The sequence below is a fragment of the Eschscholzia californica genome, unplaced genomic scaffold (assembly GCF_041429995.1).
Source record: "Eschscholzia californica isolate CP2 unplaced genomic scaffold, dmEscCali1.0.p SCAF_1, whole genome shotgun sequence".
Taxonomy (NCBI): Eukaryota; Viridiplantae; Streptophyta; class Magnoliopsida; order Ranunculales; family Papaveraceae; genus Eschscholzia; species Eschscholzia californica.
The window spans coordinates 36,361,465-36,381,315 of NW_028238198.1; the positions used below are offsets into that span (position 1 = coordinate 36,361,465).

Below are 19,851 nucleotides of genomic sequence, written 5' to 3' on the forward strand. Positions count from 1 at the left end.
TTTTTGGGCAAGAGTGGATTTTTTTGGGTTTACCCCCAGATTTTGGACTGTTGACTCAAAAATCCTAAAAAAAAAGGACATTGTGACTAATATTGAGTTATAGTTAAGAAAATAATATTTATCTTGAAGTTTAAAATTTAAAGAAAAAATTGAAGTTTTAAAAAAAAAAATGAAGTACATAGTTACAAAATAGAGTACTTTAAAGAATATTTGTTGATTTTTACCAATTTTGACTATTATTTTGACTCAAATGACTAAAACCCTTGGATTTATAACACATTTATCTTGTTTAGCTAGAACTAAGCACAAATTTATCCAAAAATTGTCACACAATTTCAGTTATACACAAAATTGTCTATTTACACTTACCATAATAATTTAGACTCAACTTTTCTAGATATAATTTTAAAGCTTTTGCTTGTGTTTGAAAGTTGAAGTATCCGTTTTTTCTTGAACTTTTAGGAGTTCAACGACAAGTTATGACTCTGATAAACAACACTAATTGGGCCTTCTTCGTTCAGAAGATGGGCCAAAGATCCAGCTTTACTTGAATCCAAGTACTCAATTACCCAGTTAAGTAATTCTCTTTCATGAGCAAAATCTATCATGAACCTGCAACAAAACATTTGAAAATAGAAAAAATTATTCCCAACAATTTAGGGAAAATATTATTGGAAAGGAAAAGCTAAGGTTATGGATGTTTTGACAAGAACATCGGATTCGAATAATAATAATGGTAGAAGCTCATTACTAAAAAGCTGTCGGTAATTATAACGGCCATATCCCCAATATTGTTATCGATATAATTGACGCAGTTGAAGTTTAGAGAAGAAAAAGTTTATTAAAACTTACCATTTGATGACCCCAGAGACATATACTGTTCTCTTTGCAATATCGACAATTAGTCCATCATCTTGGAAGAACTCTCTTGCTACTGATCTTAACTCCGCTTCAATAACTTGTCCGGAGAAAAATCTCACTTTTGGGCTTGATCTTGTCCCATTGCATAATCCTGAAAAATTTGAACCATTCTCATCTATATTGTCAGTAATTTGAAATTACTATAAAGAAATGAAGATAATTGTTCTCACTGATTAAGGCTCAAAATCTGCTTTAGCTCAACAAGATCACACGGCTTGAAATTCACAACTAAATAAAATGTGATTTCTGATCCATTGGGGTAAAAAGTGGTAAGATGCAATTCTCATTAGGCAATAATATGAAGGTGGATTTTGGGCTACTCTAGGCCAGGAGAAGTTTGAACTCTATTCCAAGACAATATATAGCTTCAGTGATGCATAAAGAATGAAGTTACTAAAGCAATTCTATCTTCATAAAACTCAAAATCTTTAACATTTTAACTAGTCAATTTCCGATAGTATAAACTGCAATTTCAGTTTAATCTGTTAAGATTTAGACCTCCTGGTTAGATGATCTCGTTGAACCCTAACTCTTATGTCTGGTATGCAGGTAATTTTGTTATTTTTACCTACGAGTTTGTACTTGTAGAGCAAGCAGTATCCAACATTGGCATGATGGTAATCAAATAAACATCCATAGGATTCTTGGGGAAAAAAAGAGGAAATAATTTGATTGGTGCCTTCAAACTCTCATCACCAGCTCCAACCGCCTTTGTCCAAGACAGAGGTCGTCCCCGATTAGATCGAAGGATTCCATTCTTAATGATATTAAGGGAGTAAGGATAGCCTCCTATTAGATACTGGAAATCCCCATAGAAGGCTTTCCTGTCAATAACTCCTTCTGGACGTCCTACCCTTGCCACTGCATGGATTACCATGCCATTGTACATGTTCATGAAAAATGTGAGTTTATCATCGTTCGCGAGCGCTAAGATGTCGACTCGTTGCAGATCTTTAGTCATATTTACGTATCTACGTGCATAAATCAAATAAGGGATCAAGTTCTACGTTTTCGCGAGTAATAGGGAAGGTGCAATAAAAATTTAAAAAGAAAAACTCGAAGATCATATTCACAATCAGTAGTTTGAACCCATTTCAGTCACATTCTTAATCTGCATTGAAAGATAAATATTTAACTCTTACTAAAATTATTGTTTATTTTCCGACAAGTCTGTGGATGAGTACGATTCAGATACCCAGATTCTAAAAGAAGAGGAATGAAAACAAACAAACGAACAGTAATTAAAAGAGATCAAAATGTTTTATGAGTTCGAATTTGAGAGATGGGTGAGCTTGTAAAACAGAAATTGGAAACTACCTCCGGAATTCCTCGCTGTTGCTGATGCTCGTATAGTCGAGGTGACGCCTGTCCTCAGATGCATATGATTCGAGGATGGCAAACATCAGATTGGTGAGCTTTTTGCCCAGAACAACTGCAGATTTTGGCTTGCAGTCATTCGTCGATCCCCTGAAGTTAAAGCATCTTGGGATGAATGTTTCTTGCTCAAGGAAACGATAGTAATGGTTTCCATCCTCAAATTCATTGTGTCTGACAAATAACAAAAGAAAAGTTAACAAAAAGAAGGTTTGAAAAGTCTCTGCCTTTTTAATATCTAGCTCAGAATCATATTATCATTACAATAGATATGAAGAGTTGGTGTTCCGTTGTCATTTATCAAAGGTAAAGGGCATCCAACTAGGTCTCTCAAAGATCTGGTCGCAAAGGTCTATGGAACCTTAGATATTTCAATAATATACAATGCAGAAGAAATGTGGGATTAATTTCACCTTATGAGGAGTGCATCAGAATGAGCTTCCCCAGAAGAGATGAAATTTAGTAAATCTGTTTTAGGTATTTCAGTATACTTACTACCAACCAAGATCATTCCAGAGTGAGACAATCCATTTGCACCATGGTCAATAGGTCTAACACATTCAGAACAATTGTAAGGCTCGTGACGAAGTGTATAAGATCTAGGACCTCCTCGTCCATTACCAAATACTCAAGTAGGGTTGAATTTGGATACTCACAAACGTAATATGGCATCAGAGCTAGGCCCAACGGTCACATATTTTCCACTCCCAACTAAAATAGAGATACGTAATTGGCTTATAGACGCAACGTGAGGATTGAAGAAACATGTCACAATAGTTCCTCTTGGACTCTGGTGTCCAAGTACTATACAGGATAAATGAAATCTATACTAGTTGCCCAATTATTTTACAGTGAAACGCTTATCAACGTGTTGTATTAATAATCACCGGCTCGTACTTATTACTATGCTCTCCTAGTTAGATATCAATATACTAGATGTTTTTGAAACTTTTAGCATTGTCAAAGCTATTATCAAAAACAAAGAAAAATAGAATATTTGAAGGTACCTTTTGTCTTTCACAACTTAAGTGATGAATAATTTACTTCTACCATTTCATTCCCAGCAAAGCAATTCTTGACGACCTTTAATCTCATCAATCAATCTTGAATTGGTAATTTCTGTCTCAAAACCCTAATTATATCAACCATTTCATCCATCTCTTGTTTCATTTCCTCTTTATCATCAAACCCATAAACTGGTACAGACGGAGCATTATTAGGGTTTTTTTCCCCTAACATTTCCTACCATGTTTCTATTAATAGTAGTATTAATCCCGATATTCTCTCTTTCATACAATCCTACTTTCTTACAAATTACTTCAGTCGGTGGTTTCTTTATAAATATCAATTCCTCTTTCACTCTCCCCCAAGTCCCTAACTCTTTGCTTTCTTTCTAAATATCAACCTTCTTTAACTCTCTCTCTCTCTCTCTAATCAATTTCATTACAAATATTTCATTCTCTGCTTTCTTACCACTTAGTTAAAGTATCACCTCCCTTCCTTGAAATCTTCAATCACTTTTCTCAAATGGATTCTTACTATATACCACCGTGCTTTAAGTTTAAACCAACTGATGGAGAATTGCTTTATTTCCTCACAAACAAAATTAATAGTCTACCTCTTTGCTGCAATATTCAAACAATTAGTCTCTATGATATTCCCGCCCATATTCTCCCTGGTTAGTTCTTCTTTCATTATATTTATATTAAAATTTCTTTAATAATGCTCTTTATGTATATACAAATATATGTATATGTATTTGTGTATATGTATATGTATATATGTATTATTTATGGTTGTTAACACGGTTAATTATATGTTATAGATTGTTACAAGACTTCGGAAGAAAACGGAGATTGGTTCTTCTTTACTAAAAGAGTACGGAGATCTGAAAATGAAACCCGACCTAACCGTTACACTCCAGGCGGGTATTGGAGGGCAACAACGGCAAGCCAACTTATCAGATGCAGAAAAGATAAAGGCGAAGATAAAATAGAAATCGGAACGAAAAACACTTTGGTTTACTTCAATGGAAATTCTTTGAAATCTACTAAAACAGATTTCATTATGCATGAATACGTCCTAACTACTACAACCACCACCTCTAAGGTACGTATGTAAAGAAAAACTAACTCGTCATAATGTTACTGCTTCAATCTGTTTTACATTTAGTTGTTTTTTAATTAATTAACTTGATTGATTAACTTTAATTGCAGTTCGATGAATGGGCTGTATGCAGAATTCACATCAACAAACATAGTACATCAAAGATCTCAATGTCAATAAAGAAAAATGCCATCAACCACAACGATCTCTCAGTTTCATCATTGCCACAAGCTCTACCCTACACAATCGAAAGAATGCCAATAAACCATCAAGAACTGATGACAACGAAACCTGAATTGATGGAAAAAGAAACAATAGACGAGGGGAAAGAAGAAAAGAAAGACGAATTGTGGATGGAGCTCGAAGACGCTAAGGAGGAAGAGGAAGCTGAAGATCTTGATATGTGGAGCGAGCTGGACGAAACACTAAAGCAAGTCTAGGTGTAAAACTAGTCCTCTTAATTTAGTAGTCATTTGAAGAATTATACGTAAAGGCCGATTAATAAAAGACTGGTATAGGATTTGGTTAGAAGTAGAGTTAATGTATTTAGGAGAACTACATTGCACTTGATCCAGTTGAAGTCAGTTTAGTCTGACCCCCTCATTGGTATGTAGGCAGCCCTAAAGTTATCTCGTTCAGTGCTTTTATATAATAAACAAAAAAAATGTAATGTATGTGGCACTATTTGAATACATTACTAAGTTTATAAAAAATTGTGCTCCATTTTATGTTTGTATGCTTCTTGGTGTGGATAAAGTTTATGCCCACAAGTGTTTTTCTTGTATTTTAGAATTAGTATTTTGTTGAATTTTGCCATCTAGAATCAGGGTATTATACATAAAAAATAAAGAATCAGGGTATTATTGTGAAAATATTGTGTTACATGTTGAGTGGACATTTGCAGTTATAGGTGCATGTACTAAATTATATTGTGGTATCTCTTTTTTTATATTTGCTATTTTTGTATGAGTAGATTTTATACAAATATAATTTTTCGGTCATGTGATTGTTTGAGTAGTATACATACTAATTCATGTTCGTATCTGGCGTGCTACATTTTTATGTTTGTACAGGCAAAATTGTTAATTTGTTGGTGTATATTTCCGATTGTTTGATTCAATTTCGTTTACTCATTCATTGATTTGGCTAGTATTGGAAAAATACATGAAATTACAGTTCAAGTAGTTAAGGTAACGTATATTGTACCCAAATCTTATGCCTGGTATTGGCATGAATATTAATCCAGAAGCTTTCGTGCTATGTACAAAAAATGTGAAAAAGAGTGATCTGTTTGTTTCCAACGGCATTATGATTGTGCCTGACTAGGGCATATAGATTCAGGCACAACATACTTGTTGAATAGGAAATGCTTAGAGGTCAAAAGACTCCAGGAGTTTCTCCTGATGTGCTTGAGTCTTGAAAGTACAAGATATTACTAAAACTACTTAGCTCTTGGCCTCTTACAACCTAGGGACATGTTAGGAACTATATAAACCTACCGAAACTAAATAAGTGTCTGATTTTTGCACTTTGTGTTGACGTGGGTTAACTTGTGTTCTTTTGTTTTCCTCTATCTTCTTGTTTGTTCGGTCGATTAAAACAATTTTGCACTTATAAATCATTTAATGATAGTGCATTTATCAATCATTAAATAATCCCACAAATTGACTCCGGAGCTATATTTGAAGCAAGTACTCTAATAGTTGAGCGACATCACGAAATAGTCTTTTCACCTAGCTGGTACCTAATAGTATTGAAATGTTGATTGATGAAAACAACTCAAACAGTTGAAACTAAAAAGTAGATAAATCACCATACAAAAATTACACGAATTAATTTACCAAGGAGTTGATGGACTCCAAAAAATTGCTCTGGGAGCTTTCGTCCTTTTGGTTCCGCATCTGAAAACTTTTACCTTGCAGAGACATTTAGTTTCTGATACTGTATGCCATGATAGACTTTCAATTTGAAATGCTTGGCTTTCATCAAGAAACGAATAAAAGTTAAAAAAAACATCAAGAATCAACAAATGATGCTGTCTTAGACATCCTTTGTTGAGATGATTGACTCTTAAGTCAGATTTGTGTCACGTCTGACTCAAGAACACTTAAGATAAACCCGATTAAGCCATCAGGAGTAAGGAAAAAAAAAGGGTTATTTTCCAAATATCCCCAACTTTGTGACCAGCTTCCTGCCTAGCCTCCTATTTTATCGAAAATACCCATATAACGTTTTTTCAGATTCCGTTATAACACCGTTAACTAGTCATCATATCTCTCTCCTTCATCTCACCACCTCTCTCTGTCACCTCATCTTCTCGCCACCTCATCGTCTTCACCGGCAAAGGTTGCCCGCCAATTTTCCGGCCGGCGACCTTCAAACATAAATATATATATATATATATATATATATATATATATATATATATATATTTGTTCCTCTCTCTCTCTAACACTCCGGCAAGGGAAACTTTTGTCGGAGTTCTGGTCTGTTCGTCAACACAAAAAAAAAATTTTCTCTCCCTCTCTCTCAAAATTGTTTTTTTTCTCTCCTCTCTCTCTCTCTAAATACTCTGGCGAACGGAAACCCTTCGCTGGAGTGAACTGACCTTGAAGAGACCTACTCCGGCGAAGGGAATCCCTTCGCCGGAGTATTTAGGTGTCGTTTGACAACCAAAAGTAGAAGTACTTTTGCTTGTAGTAGAAGTTTTTTTGCTTTAAAAAGATAAAAAAAAAGTTTCAAAAGTATATTTGGCAAAAATATCACTTATAAGTAAAAAAAAGTCAAAAAGTTAATTTGGTAACTCAATTTACTTTTGATAATTTTATTTTTCTTTCCGATAGAGATACTCGATTTTAATTGAATTTAATTATAATTTCCACGATTACTCTTGTATACGAAGTAGTGGTGATATTGGTTGTAATGGTGGTGCCATGAAGGTATAGTTATGGGGCATGGTGATGGTTGAGGTTTGATGGTGGTGGTGGTATAGAGGTATGATGGTGGCAACAGTGGTGGTGGAGGTATGATGCTGGCGATGGTGGTGGAAATACGGTGGTGGTCGAAGTACGGTGGTGGTTAAGATACGGTAATGGTGGTGGATAAGGTATGTGAGTGATAGTGACAGAGTTATGGTGGTGGTGTTATGTTGATGGTGGTAAAAGTGGCGGATAAGATATGTAGGTGGTAATGATGTGAGTGATAGTGACAGGGATTAAACATTAACATCATAAATCGGTTATGAAGATCTTAGAGAGAGAAAATCATGAATAATGATGAATATTTGAGAAGATGATACAGAGATGAAATCGATTATAATGAAAATCATAAATATCTTTAAAGATGTTTATGAAAAACATTAAAAAGAAAGATTAAACTTGTTACTTTAACCTCAGAAGCAACTGTTGATTTTAACAATGAGTCGAACCTGAATCGTTGATAATGGAAATAAAAATAAACGATGGAGCTTTCAGCTGCTCTAATGAAGATGAAGAAGATTTCTGAGACTCAAAAATAGAGGTTGATTAGATGATTCAATGTTAGAGAGAGGAAAGAAACAGGTTTCCGTTATGGAGGATAATGAAGATAATGGTTACTTTGAATAGAAACGTGAACGGAGAGAGAAGGTGGGAGATAAAAATGGAAAAAATATTTGGGGATTTTGAAGGTGAATCAGTTTTATATATAAGGAAGGTTAGTTTAGGTATTATGATTTAATATGTATTTTAGGGATTTGTGTTTTCTATCTAGATGTATACAAATGGACTAGATATCCATTTACATTAATATTTTGGTTTAGAAACCCTTTATAGGATTAGAGAGGACTAAATATATGTTTAGGGCCCGTTTGTTGGGTTATGGTGGTGTCTACTAACGTCGTATAAGCGGAATCCCGGACATCTAATGTCTTGACATTAGTATTGGTCCCATGATCATCATGCATAAACTAGCATTTAAACTAATGGAGATAGTAGATTACCTTAATCGCTATTTCCCTCGAACTGGTTGAATAGATTAAAGAAGACCAAGAGCTCCAATCGTCGCTCCTCCACTTGGGACACCGAACGGTGTATTTAATCTCCCTCCTAGAAAGCTTGCTAGCACTCCAATGGTGGTTTGATAATAAGAAGACCTTCTTGCTTGACTAGAAGATAGCTTGGGAATTAGCTCACTTTCTCCTCTCTACTTGATGTGGTAGAGCAAGAAAGCTTTAGGAGAAACTCCGCACCTTATTCTCTGCCCTAAGAGTGTTTATATAGAACCCTAATGAGAATACACCTCCTTAAAGGTTTCCTAAAACACCCTTTAGAATAAGATTTAGGGAAATTATCGAAAATAGCAACTATTGTTATTTTCTCAATTCCTTAAGGAGGAGGTGTACAAAAACCACGAGAATTTGCAGATATATTTCTGTATATATTAGAAATCTTCCCACAAAAATTCAGCCCAATCCGAGTCCTAGAAGTACCCGAATTGGTCTAGGCCCAAAACCCTCATTTCGGGTTTTTTTGCTATCTTTTACCCAAATTCTATTTAGGCATGTGAGATATGTTTATGGGACATTTCCATGGTTATATCACACTCCCACTATTCATATCATCCGATTCAATACCCATTCTTTTGTGTAATCTGATAAGAACCTTCAAGTTCTTCTCTAGGCCAGCCAAAGATAAACGTAATACTAATATAAAACTTTATTAATAACTTCAATATTCATATTCATATCTAACTACTATGAACTCAGCCATATATATAGGCTACAACTAGACAATTTAGACTCCAACTAGGACTCCTAATTAGACATCAACTAGGATTCAATATTTAGAAATATAGAAACTCCTAGGACTCCTAATTAGACATCAACTAGGACTCAATATTTAGAAATATAGAAACTCCTAAATTACTTAGAACTCTAAAATATAGAAACTCCTAATATTAAATAACTATGGAATATCTTTCAAAATATAGAAACTTCTAATTCTAAATATAGAGAATATCTTTCTCTATCATTCCTCCTCCCTTGACAACATCCTTGCCCTCAAGGATGTTCTCGATCATGTCAACACCGGGTCTCCTTCATCTTCGACGATTGGTATTTCATCATCAATCGGAATATTGAGTATAAGTGTCTCCTTCAAAACAGAAGCATGAAAAGCAGGATGATTTTTAGTTCCCTCTGGCAATTCTGATTTATACGCTACAGGACCGATTCTTTCGAGTATTTTATATGGACCATAATACTTTGGAGATAACTTTTGAGACACACTTCTTATTGTAGAACTTTGTCGATACTGTTGTAACTTTAAATGCACATACTCTCCTAATTGCCATACCACATCCCTCCGCCTTTTGTCAGCATATTGTTTCATCTTATTTTGGGTAATATGAAGATGACTCTTAAGGCTAGGAAGAAGTTGACACAATACTCCCAATGATCCTTGCCTATCAAGTCGTTGCATGGCATGGCTACTAACGGTCTTCACTTTCCTTCCTCTTACACCTTCCAAACTAAATTTTTTACCTCGTACAGTAAATTTCATTGTTAAGTACTTGAAATCCCAAGTTATTGGTCCAAGTGTTTGTAGCCAACTTACTCCCAATACCATATCACAACCACCAAGTTTTAGTATATAAAAATTTCCCGTGAAGGCATACTGATTAATTTTATACTCTAGATTAACACATTACCCTTCACAAGCAGTTCTTGATCCATCTGCTACCATAACTTCAAAAGAGTTTTCAAGTACAATTTTAATACCTAGCTTCTTAGGAATGGAAGCGTCAATAAAATTATCTGTACTACCTGAATCAATTAAGACGATAACTTGAGCTCTTTCAATTTCTCCTTGGACCTTCATGGTTTCTGGTGCAGGGGAGCCGTCCAATGCATGCATAGAAATCTCCACATGTTCTTCTTCTTGTGTGTGCATCTTTTCATCAACTCTCTCCGTTTCAGTTTGATTTGCATCGTTATTCTCTTCTTCTTTCTCAATGAGGAATAAAGTTTGTGTCTTACATCGATGACCGCGATGCCACTTCTCATCGCAATTATAGCATAATTGTTGTTTCCTTCTTTTTTCGGCCTCAACTGATGTGAGTCGGCGAATTACTGGTGCTTCATTATTAATCTGGTTTGGTATCGTTGGTGGTCTTGAGTTCAGTGGTTCTGCGTTGATAAAGGGTTTTGGTCTTGTAATATCTATATAACTTTGGTGCCTCAAATAGACTTTTTCATCTTGTAATCTTGCTATAGACATTGCATCATGTAAGTTTACTGGATTAAAGGATTTAGTTTCTAGTCTAACCTCGTCTTTCAATCCACTCATGAAACAACTCATTACAAAACTATCTGGTAAATCATTAACCATGTTTGAAAGACGCTCAAACTCTTCTTGATATTCAATGTAGGACCCTGTTTGTCGTAATTTTGCTAGTGCAGCCCCTGCATCTTCATACATTGTTCTCCCGAAACGACCTACAACCGCTTCGACAAACTCTTCCCATGAACGAAAATAGTTACCTCTTCTACTCTAGAACTTCTCTTCTCAGAGCAGTTACTCTTATTAGATGCTACTTGTTTGGAATATTCTCCATATATGATCAGTTTTGTTTCCTTCAGTAGATTGATGTTCATCGAACAGTTTGATCTAGGAGAAGGTCTAGGAACATTTTCTTCAATGTGAATTTCCTTCTTTCTGGATTCTCCTTTTTGTATATTCATCAGGATGGCATCAATGTTGTCTTCCTCTGAGATTTTTGTGTTTTCTTTGTGAGCTTCCTTCTCCTTTACTTTGGTTGTTTTTCTCTCTGTCTTCTCCTCATCTTTTTCGGGCTTCTTAACCATATTTGAAAGACAATCAAATTTTTCTTGATATTCATTGTATGGGGTTGTTTGTCGTAATTTTGCTTGTGCATCCCCTGCATCTTCATACGTCGTTCTCCTGAAACGATCGACACCCGCTTCGACAAACTCTTCCCATGAACGAATGCTCTGATACCAATTGATAAGAACCTAAGTCCTTTTCTAGCCCATCGATACCATTGTAATGCTTTTCCATCCAAGTAACTGATTGCAAACTGAATCTTTTGGTTTTGTGCAGTGTCATAGAACTCAAAATATTGTTCAGCTTAAAAAACCCATCCTTCTACATCTGATCCGTTAAATCGTGCAAAATATAGTCTTTCACCTTTAAAACGATCACTTCTTTGAGACACAATCTCTCTATTTTCGACCAATCGACCAATTTTCTCAATCAATAATGATTGATTTACCGTCATCTCAGTCATCTTCTCCGCTAATTCACCTAATTGTTTCTCCATTTTTTCACTATTTTTTTTTTAATTTGTACCAAAAATAAGATTCTCTAACGAAGATAAAAAGTAGTGCGAAAGCGAATGATAGGAGCGTCTGCTCTGATACCAATTGATAAGAACCTTCAAGTTCTTCTCTAGGCCAGCCAAAGATAAACGTAATACTAATATAAAACTTTATTAATAACTTCAATATTCATATTCATATCTAACTACTATGAACTCAACCATATATATAGGCTACAACTAGACAATTTAGACTCCAACTAGGACTCCTAATTAGACATCAACTAGGATTCAATATTTAGAAATATAGAAACTCCTAGGACTCCTAATTAGACATCAACTAGGACTCAATATTTAGAAATATAGAAACTCCTAAATTACTTAGAACTCTAAAATATAGAAACTCCTAATATTAAATAACTATGAAATATCTTTCAAAATATAGAAACTTCTAATTCTAAATATAGAGAATATCTTTCTCTATCATAATCCGATGTAGGATCCGGTCGAAGTTAGCCGCGAATTACATCGTAATTCGACGATCGTAGTTGGTTCCTAGCATAAACTCTACGACGCCTAAATCAATCGGACTTGATGATCTTCTTCATCAATTGTCCTAGCCGACAAATTGCTCGCATTGCAATCTTGGTCGAAGGACATCTCCTTCAACTCTTTTAGACTCCCACTTGGACTTAGAACAAGTGCAATGCTTGATTCCCGTGTCAATTCAGTATACCATCTGATACGTCAAGTCATTGAGACTTTCTTGATCTTCGAGTATAACTGTAAAACATAAACGATTAATTTCTAATCCGTTTGAGCGCGGCCACGCATTTTCAGTTGTCACTCATCAAGTGGCCTTGAGACACTTTTGACCTAATGTGATTAGGATGACACAATCCATTCTTGCGCTCTCAGTTAACTTCATGTCTATCCTGTCCTTCCCAGTATCCGTTTTTATAACCTCCTTTTACGGCGCGGCGTTTGACGGATTCAAAGTCGGGCGTTCCTTACTAAGCTGAGTGAAGCACTCATATTTTGAGGAATCTCTCCAATCTTGTCTTTTGAGAAATATTTGACGTTCATCAAGAGTTATGTACTTCTCATTAGAGGGTTATCCAGTGTATAAACCTTTTACACACCCACGTAGTCGAATCGAATATACTATCCCTATAGCCCATGAAACTGCGCTATCCCATCGACTCCCGTGCTAGTCTTCGTGAGTCATTGTTGTCCATGCAATGACCTGGACCAGGGATTATAATAAATATTCCAAGTTAACTTAATATGGTTTCATTCATCAGATCACGTATGTGACAAACCTATTCGGAATGTTTCATTATCTATGGACTGTCGTTTAAATACTAAACCAATTTTAGACGACTGTGAAATAACTCTATTATTTCCGATAACGAGAGTTGTAAATCTGAGCTTCTTCCGTAAAACTCTTTTTACACACTCAGTTTTACTCGTCGAGGTTTATTCCAAATTTAACTCATGCCTTAGACTGTGTATGAGTCTCCTACTATGTCTTAGGTGACAGTTTAGTTTGACTATGTATGTAGTCCGTTTTAAACTTTGCTAATTATCAATTAATTCGTAGATTGTTATCTTCGACCTTGATAATTTCTAGTAACTTTTACTAGAGTTAAGGCTTTTTAATTCTTATGTAGAATTCGCAACAGCTCTCGGCTTAAACATTTTAGCCTACTTTCCTTCCATGTCTAGAAGTTTGCTACGATGACTTGTTTCAACCTTTGTACTACTTCATCCTTTAGCCTTCTAGGATGTTTAAGTAGTGTTTCGGTTTTCCAATCCGAATTTGGATGTCTAAATGCTAATCATGTTCAACATGACTTGACTTTATGTTTTCGAACATAAATGTCTCTCTCATGTGTGCTTGTTAATCGGTGTCTTTTAGACTCCGAGTTTTGCAACGCTCTTTGTCATGAGTTTTTGGGTCGAAATTCTTTTAGACTTTTCTGAGTCTTAGATTTTCGGTTTCGGATCTCAAGCGTCTCAGCGTACTGAGTCTTTCTAATCCTATCATGTTTTGATCTATGCTTATAGACCTTTAGATGCCCAAAGTGGCATTTTATCCTTGTGTGTGGTCCTTTTTATTGAGTCAGTACGTTACTGTAATACAACATCTTATGTCGTACTCAATCTTTTATATGTACTCTGCATACGGACCAGGAAGGTTTGTTACTCCCACTTACCTTCTTGAAATTTCGCGATTCAAGAATTCTTCATTCCTTAGGAATCAAAATTACTTTGACTACCTCTATGAATCGAAGATTCTAACTCTTGCGTGCTTTAATCCGTCGATGGATTCTTTGAGCATGCTTATGGACATAACTGGGATTGGAAGAATCTTATTCTTCTTGTCTAGTTTTGGGAAACATGATTGTTTCCATCCTTCTCAGTTTTCTACTTTGAAAAAACTAATTTAGGTCTTCCGTTGACTTAAATTATCAAGCTACATGTCTTGATGAGATATGGATTCCATGATGATTTTGGCTCCTAGCCAAAATCTAGAGTCAGTTTCCGTCTCTGCGCAGGTCTTTTATCTCTTCAGAAATAACCTTTATTTTCTGAGTCTTTGAGATTACTTTTGACCTTAAGGGCTTTTGAACAACAATTTGGAGTACTCTCAGTCGCTTGAGAGTTCTCCTGCGAATGACATTCGCTTTTATGCGGTAGGTTTATAAGATCATATCTTTACCCTTTCCTTTTCTGAGGTGTCGCAGTTTTGTTGCTCTTGTTCGAATTTAATCGTCCTGTACAAGTTTATCCAAATGACTTTTCATGATTTTTCTCATTATCGAATTAATTCGACTTGTACTTTTCTCCCACTTATTCTTGTAATAATTAGTACTTTTCTTGTTTAGCCAAATACTCAGTTCCCAGCTACACCTGTACATTCACAATGATAGGGCATTTTTAGGTATCATATACCAAAGTGTGGGAATTCTACGGTATTTGATAAATTAACGATTTATACTTGAAGTGGAAACCCTTGTTCCATTCTTCTTATCCTCCAAGAACTTAGGGCAGTTTCTTTTCAAGTGGCCTCTGTCATTGCAATAGAAACATCTTGATGTAGAAGGAATACCTTTGTTTTGAGGTTGGGAAATTCCTTTGCTTTTCCCTTTCAACGCAGGTATCTTCTCCTGCCTTTTGTTCTCTTGAGTCACAAAAATCTTATTCTTTTGCTCCAAGTCCATCGTAAATCGCTCTGCTTCCTGAAGCATTGCATCAAGTTCTTATAAAGGCTTGTTCCATCCATATTAGGCATATTTCTTCCTAAATGGAGTGAACCCTTCATGAAGTGAATAGAGGATCATATCATTAGCCGCCGATTGGCTAATGAGAAACCCCAGCTCTTCTAGTTTAGCAAAGAGTTCTATCAGTTGCCCAACATGAGGACCCACTGGTTTTCCTTCCTCGAGGCACGGACGCAATAATTTACTGGTTATATCAAACCTCTCCAGTTTTGTTGTTCTTCGGATCGACTCCTTAGTTTTTCGAGTAATAGAGGGGATTTCCATGTTCTGAGGTTTCTCTTCAAGAGCAGTCTCCATGGCTGAAAACATCCGAGCAATTATTGATTCTAGTTCTGCCCTCTTTTGATTTTCTTCTTGACGCTCTGCTTCTTTAGCAGCCAATAAAACCACTTTTGAAAATGGACGGTCTAAGACTTTTAGCGTGTTTTTAAACCTTTCATCCAATAGTTGAAGTATCTCTCGATTTCTTCCTTCATGGATGGTTTTGTTCAATACCTCCCTTAGGTATGTTTCAAGGCTAGACTTGTTTCCTTGTGTCATCTTAACTCAACATAAAAGAATAGCAAAGTTTTAAAACTCTTTATCGTTTTGAAAAACATTAGTTTTCCCACATTATTCAATAAAATCGTCCCCGATTGAATAAGTGATTCCAAGATCCCAGTTCTTTTGAGTAAAGCGGACGAAGGCCCTACCCTTTGACTCCGTCGTTCCGGGTGAGCGAATTACCTCACTGATCATACCTTATGACTCTTGGTTGAGAGATTTCATTAATGAATGATTAATCTATCCTTTTGCCTCGAGTATCGAAGACTCTCTTGCTGATCTCGTTGAGTAGAACCATGTAGACATGTAGGCCTCTTCTATAGGCCTACCCGCATTGTCCCAAGGTAGAGGAGGTACTCTTTGAAGGCCGACCCACCTTCCTCGAACAAGGGCGTAAAGGGTGTCTTAATCTGGATAGGCGTTTACTCAAGATTACGTTTGGGGACTTTTACGCTAGTCTGGCGTTTGTTATAGTGAACTATTTAGCCTAACTAACATCCACGACATAAAGCGTAAATAAGTAAGTAAATGAGCGCGAGAAAGTAAATCAAGCAGACATGGATCCTAGTATGGCCCCTAACCTAGAAGATCTAATCTCCTTTGGGTTTCTTCTTGTTTCGCCTTTTGGTTCGTCTAAGATCGCCATCTTTGAACCTCCATTAATTTCTCCCACTCGCCTTTGGACTCCTTCCTTGAGCTTCGTCAATGGACTCATAGACCCTAAACTCTAATTACAAGACTCTAACGATTCGCAGATCGTATGAACTTGAAATTGAAATTAATTACAAAGCATGCACCCATCCGTGCTTAAAAGAAGAATAAGAAATAAATCTATGGTCATACTAGTTTCCCGCATTCACATGATCACATGCATTCATATAATATATCAAGGCTAAGAATTATATATGTATGATGATCTTGGGAGATACTTTTGTCGACATCATATGTCACATTACAAACCTTCAGTCTAAATTCGAAAAATTGGACTAATGGTGCATTCTAGTTTTATCTTTAATCAATTTTAAGAAAAACTTCGTTTTGGATTTTGAAAGCCCTGGTCAATTTCGAAAAAAATAGGTTTGACTTTTAACGATTTTGAAATCCATTTTTAGGAAAAACCTTTTCGGATCACCGGATGATCCAATTTGATTTTGGTTGTAATTTGGTGGGATCAGGAGAAAAAGTTGAGACCTTCGTCAAAAACTCCCACTCGAGTCGAGACTCGTGAAACTTTGGGCTTTAGACCCTTAGACATCTTCGGAATAGCCCAAGACCAACTTTTGGTCAAGGCCTAAGACCCGGAAGTTAAAGCCCATTAGGTTGGTACGGCCCAAAGATCGTCGGGTCAAGCATAGGCACGGCCCAAGGCCGACCCAGACTTGGTATGGTTGAGCCAGACACATCTAGATGCGTCTCGGGCTCGGCCAAGATCATAGGATGCGTCCTGGCCACAGCCAGGACGTTTGGCCTGGGTCCGGATGCACCTAGATGCATCTGCACCCTTGGCTGAGCCGTCCGGATGCATCAGCTGCATCCTGACCATAGGCCGCATCCCCTAGTGCATCTCGGATGCAATCGAGATGCTTGGGGATGCACCAGACGCGTCCTGTCGCGTCTGGTTGGAGTCTTCAGCCGTCTCGGATGGAATCCGAGACGTGCTCGGACCATCCGAGCAACCAGACGCGTCCTGTGGCGTCTGGTGCCAAGTTATGCATCTCGGGTGGCTGGGACGCGTCCCTGACGCGTCTTATGCCTTCCCGAGCAGCACGTGCATCTCGGACCTAGTCCGAGATGCTCTCGGGTGCTGGGACGCGTCCTTGGCCCGAGATGTCCAGACGCAACCGACTCGGATCTGATCCGAGTCGGTCTTGGTCTTTTGACCGAGACGCGTCTCTGGGCTGGGACACGTTCTAGACGCATCCACTGGACGCGTCCAGCCAGGACAGTGCACCTTTTATGGAAACTTCCAATTTTTTTCTGTTTTTGGAAACTCTAAGTTTTCTTTTTTTTTTTTTGTGTAGCTTCTAACAGCCGTAAATCCTAACTTTTTAGTAACTTCTAAAAAACCAAATTTATTGTTCTTGAAAGAATTCCCAATCCATGAAGAACAAAACTTTTGAAAAATCTTTTCAAAAACCAAAATCAATCAAATTCAATGTTTTGAAATAATTTCAATCATCAATTTTGATTTTTTTTTTTTAATTTGAAAACTAGTTGAATCATGTTCATTGTAATCAAATTATGAGTTGAAAATACTTTTAAAACACTTTTAAACACTTTTATAAACTCAATCTATCAAACTATCAAGCATATCATATATCAATTAGTTCGATTCTTAGCAAAAACTAGTTAATTGCAAGAGGCTCTGACGCCACTGTTGGGTTATGGTGGTGTCTACTAATGTCGTATAAGCGGAATCTCAGACATCTAATGTCTTGACATTAGTATTGGTCTCATGATCATCATGCATAAACTAGCAATTAAACTAATGGAGATAGTAGATTACCTTAATCGCTATTTCCCTCGAACTAGTAGAATAGATTAAAGAAGACCAAGAGCTCCAATCGTCGCTCCTCTACTTGGGACACGGAACGGTGTATTTAATCTCCCTCCTTGAAAGCTTGCTAGCACTCCAATGGTGGTTTGATAATAAGAAGACCTTCTTCTTGCTTGACTAGAAGATAGCTTGGGAATTAGCTCACTTTCTCCTCTCTACTTGATGTGGTAGAGCAAGAAAGCTTAAGCAGAAATTTCACACCTTATCCTCTGCCCTAAAAGTGTTTATATAGAACCCTAATGAGAATACACCTCCTTAAAGGTTTCCTAAAACACCCTTTAGAATAAGATTTAGGGAAATTATCGAAAATAGCAACTATTGTTATTTTCTCAATTCCCTAAGGAGGAGGTGTCCAAACACCACGATAATTTGTAGATATATTTCTGTATATATTAGAAATCTTCCCACAAAATTTCAGTCCAATCCGAGTCCTAGAAGTACCCGAATCGGTCTAGGCCAAAACCCTCATTTCGGGATTTTTTTGCTGTCTTTTGCCCAAATTCTATTTAGGCCTGTGAGATATGTTACTGGGACATTTCCATGGTTATATCACACTCCCACTAGTCATATCATCCGATTAATTACCCATTCTTATGTGTAATCCGATGTAGGATCCGGTCGAAGTTAGCCGCGAATTACTTCGTAATTTGACGATCGTAGTTGGTTCCTAGCATAAACTCTACGACCCCTAAATCAATCGGACTTGATGATCTTCTTCATCAATTGTCCTAACCGACAAATTGCTCGCATTGCAATCTTGGTCGAAGGACATCTCCTTCAACTCCTTCAGGATACTTTGGTGGTGGAGTGGTCAATTTGGGGCGATGGTAGTGAAGTGGTTGTGGTGGCGGCAGTGGTGTCGGCAGTGGTGGCGGAAGTGGTGGCGGTGGTGGTGGAGTTGGGGCAAAATTGGAGTGGAGGTGATGGAATTGCGCCGAAGGTGAAGTTACATCGGAGGTCGTGGAGTTGCCGGGGAGATGGTGAAGCGTCGGTGATAGTGGTAGAGTGGTGGCGAAGGTGGTGGAGTGGTTGTAAATTTTTTTTTATAATTGTTGAATAGTTCTGGTGGTGGAGTTGCAACGAAAGTGGTGGAGTGGTGGTGATGGAGTTGCGTTGGAAGTTGTATGGAAGTGATGAAGTGTTTGTGATGGTAGTGGAATGGTGGTAGAGGTGGTGGGGTGATGGTCAGAGGTGGTGGAGTGATGGTGGTGGGGTGGTTGTAAACTTTTTTTGATAATTGTAGAATAGTGGTGGTGGAGTTGCGGCGAAAGTGGTGGAGTGGTGGTGTTGGAGTTGCGCCAGAGATGGTATGGACGCGGTAAAGTGTTGGTGATGGTGGTGGAATGGTGGCGAAGGTGGTTGGGTGATTGTCAGAGGTGGTGGGGGTGATGGTGGTGGCAGAGGTGGTGGGGTCGTTGTGATGGGGGTGGATGTTTATTGATGGTGACGAAAAAGATAAATAATTTATTTTATATTCATAGCTAGCTTTTCAAACGCAGCTATAAAAAAAACCACAAAATCGTGGGTTCTGCTTTTTGGAGGAAATGGGTTTTTCCAGCTTAAAATAAGCTATAGCTTTTTTGAATCAAACGCGCAAAGTTTTCAATAAGCGCTTAAAATATGCTAAAAACTGGCTTTTCGCTTTTTTTAAGCGGAACCAACCGGGGCCTAAATATCCATTAAATTTATTATTTTGGCTAAAAAACTTATATTAATAGTAGAGTGGACTGGATGTGTGTTTAGGTG

General features: G+C 37.1%; 2 protein-coding genes across 3 annotated transcripts; one reads left to right on the forward strand and one right to left on the reverse strand.

Annotated features, from left to right (window-relative positions):
• Positions 1-288: 288 nt before the first annotated feature.
• On the reverse strand, positions 289-4,019 carry LOC147566469 (uncharacterized). 2 transcript variants are annotated; one of them, XM_086652974.1, is made up of 6 exons: positions 3,361-4,019; positions 2,709-2,946; positions 2,239-2,469; positions 1,601-1,892; positions 853-1,012; positions 289-612 (listed from the first exon to the last, which is right to left on the reverse strand). In XM_086652974.1, exons 2-5 carry the CDS (start codon positions 2,804-2,806, stop codon positions 977-979), a joined length of 657 nt encoding a protein of 218 aa, XP_086509100.1. In that variant the 5' UTR covers positions 2,807-2,946; positions 3,361-4,019; the 3' UTR covers positions 289-612; positions 853-976. The 2 variants fall into 2 exon arrangements, with proteins under 2 accessions (XP_086509100.1, XP_086509101.1); XM_086652975.1 differs by lacking the exons at positions 1,601-1,892; positions 2,709-2,946; positions 3,361-4,019 and having other exon boundaries at positions 2,239-2,441.
• LOC147566470 (NAC domain-containing protein JA2L-like) lies at positions 3,249-5,119 on the forward strand. Its single transcript, XM_086652973.1, has 3 exons — positions 3,249-3,973; positions 4,121-4,404; positions 4,512-5,119. Exons 1-3 carry the CDS (start codon positions 3,823-3,825, stop codon positions 4,839-4,841), a joined length of 765 nt encoding a protein of 254 aa, XP_086509099.1. The 5' UTR covers positions 3,249-3,822; the 3' UTR covers positions 4,842-5,119.
• Positions 5,120-19,851: the final 14,732 nt, after the last annotated feature.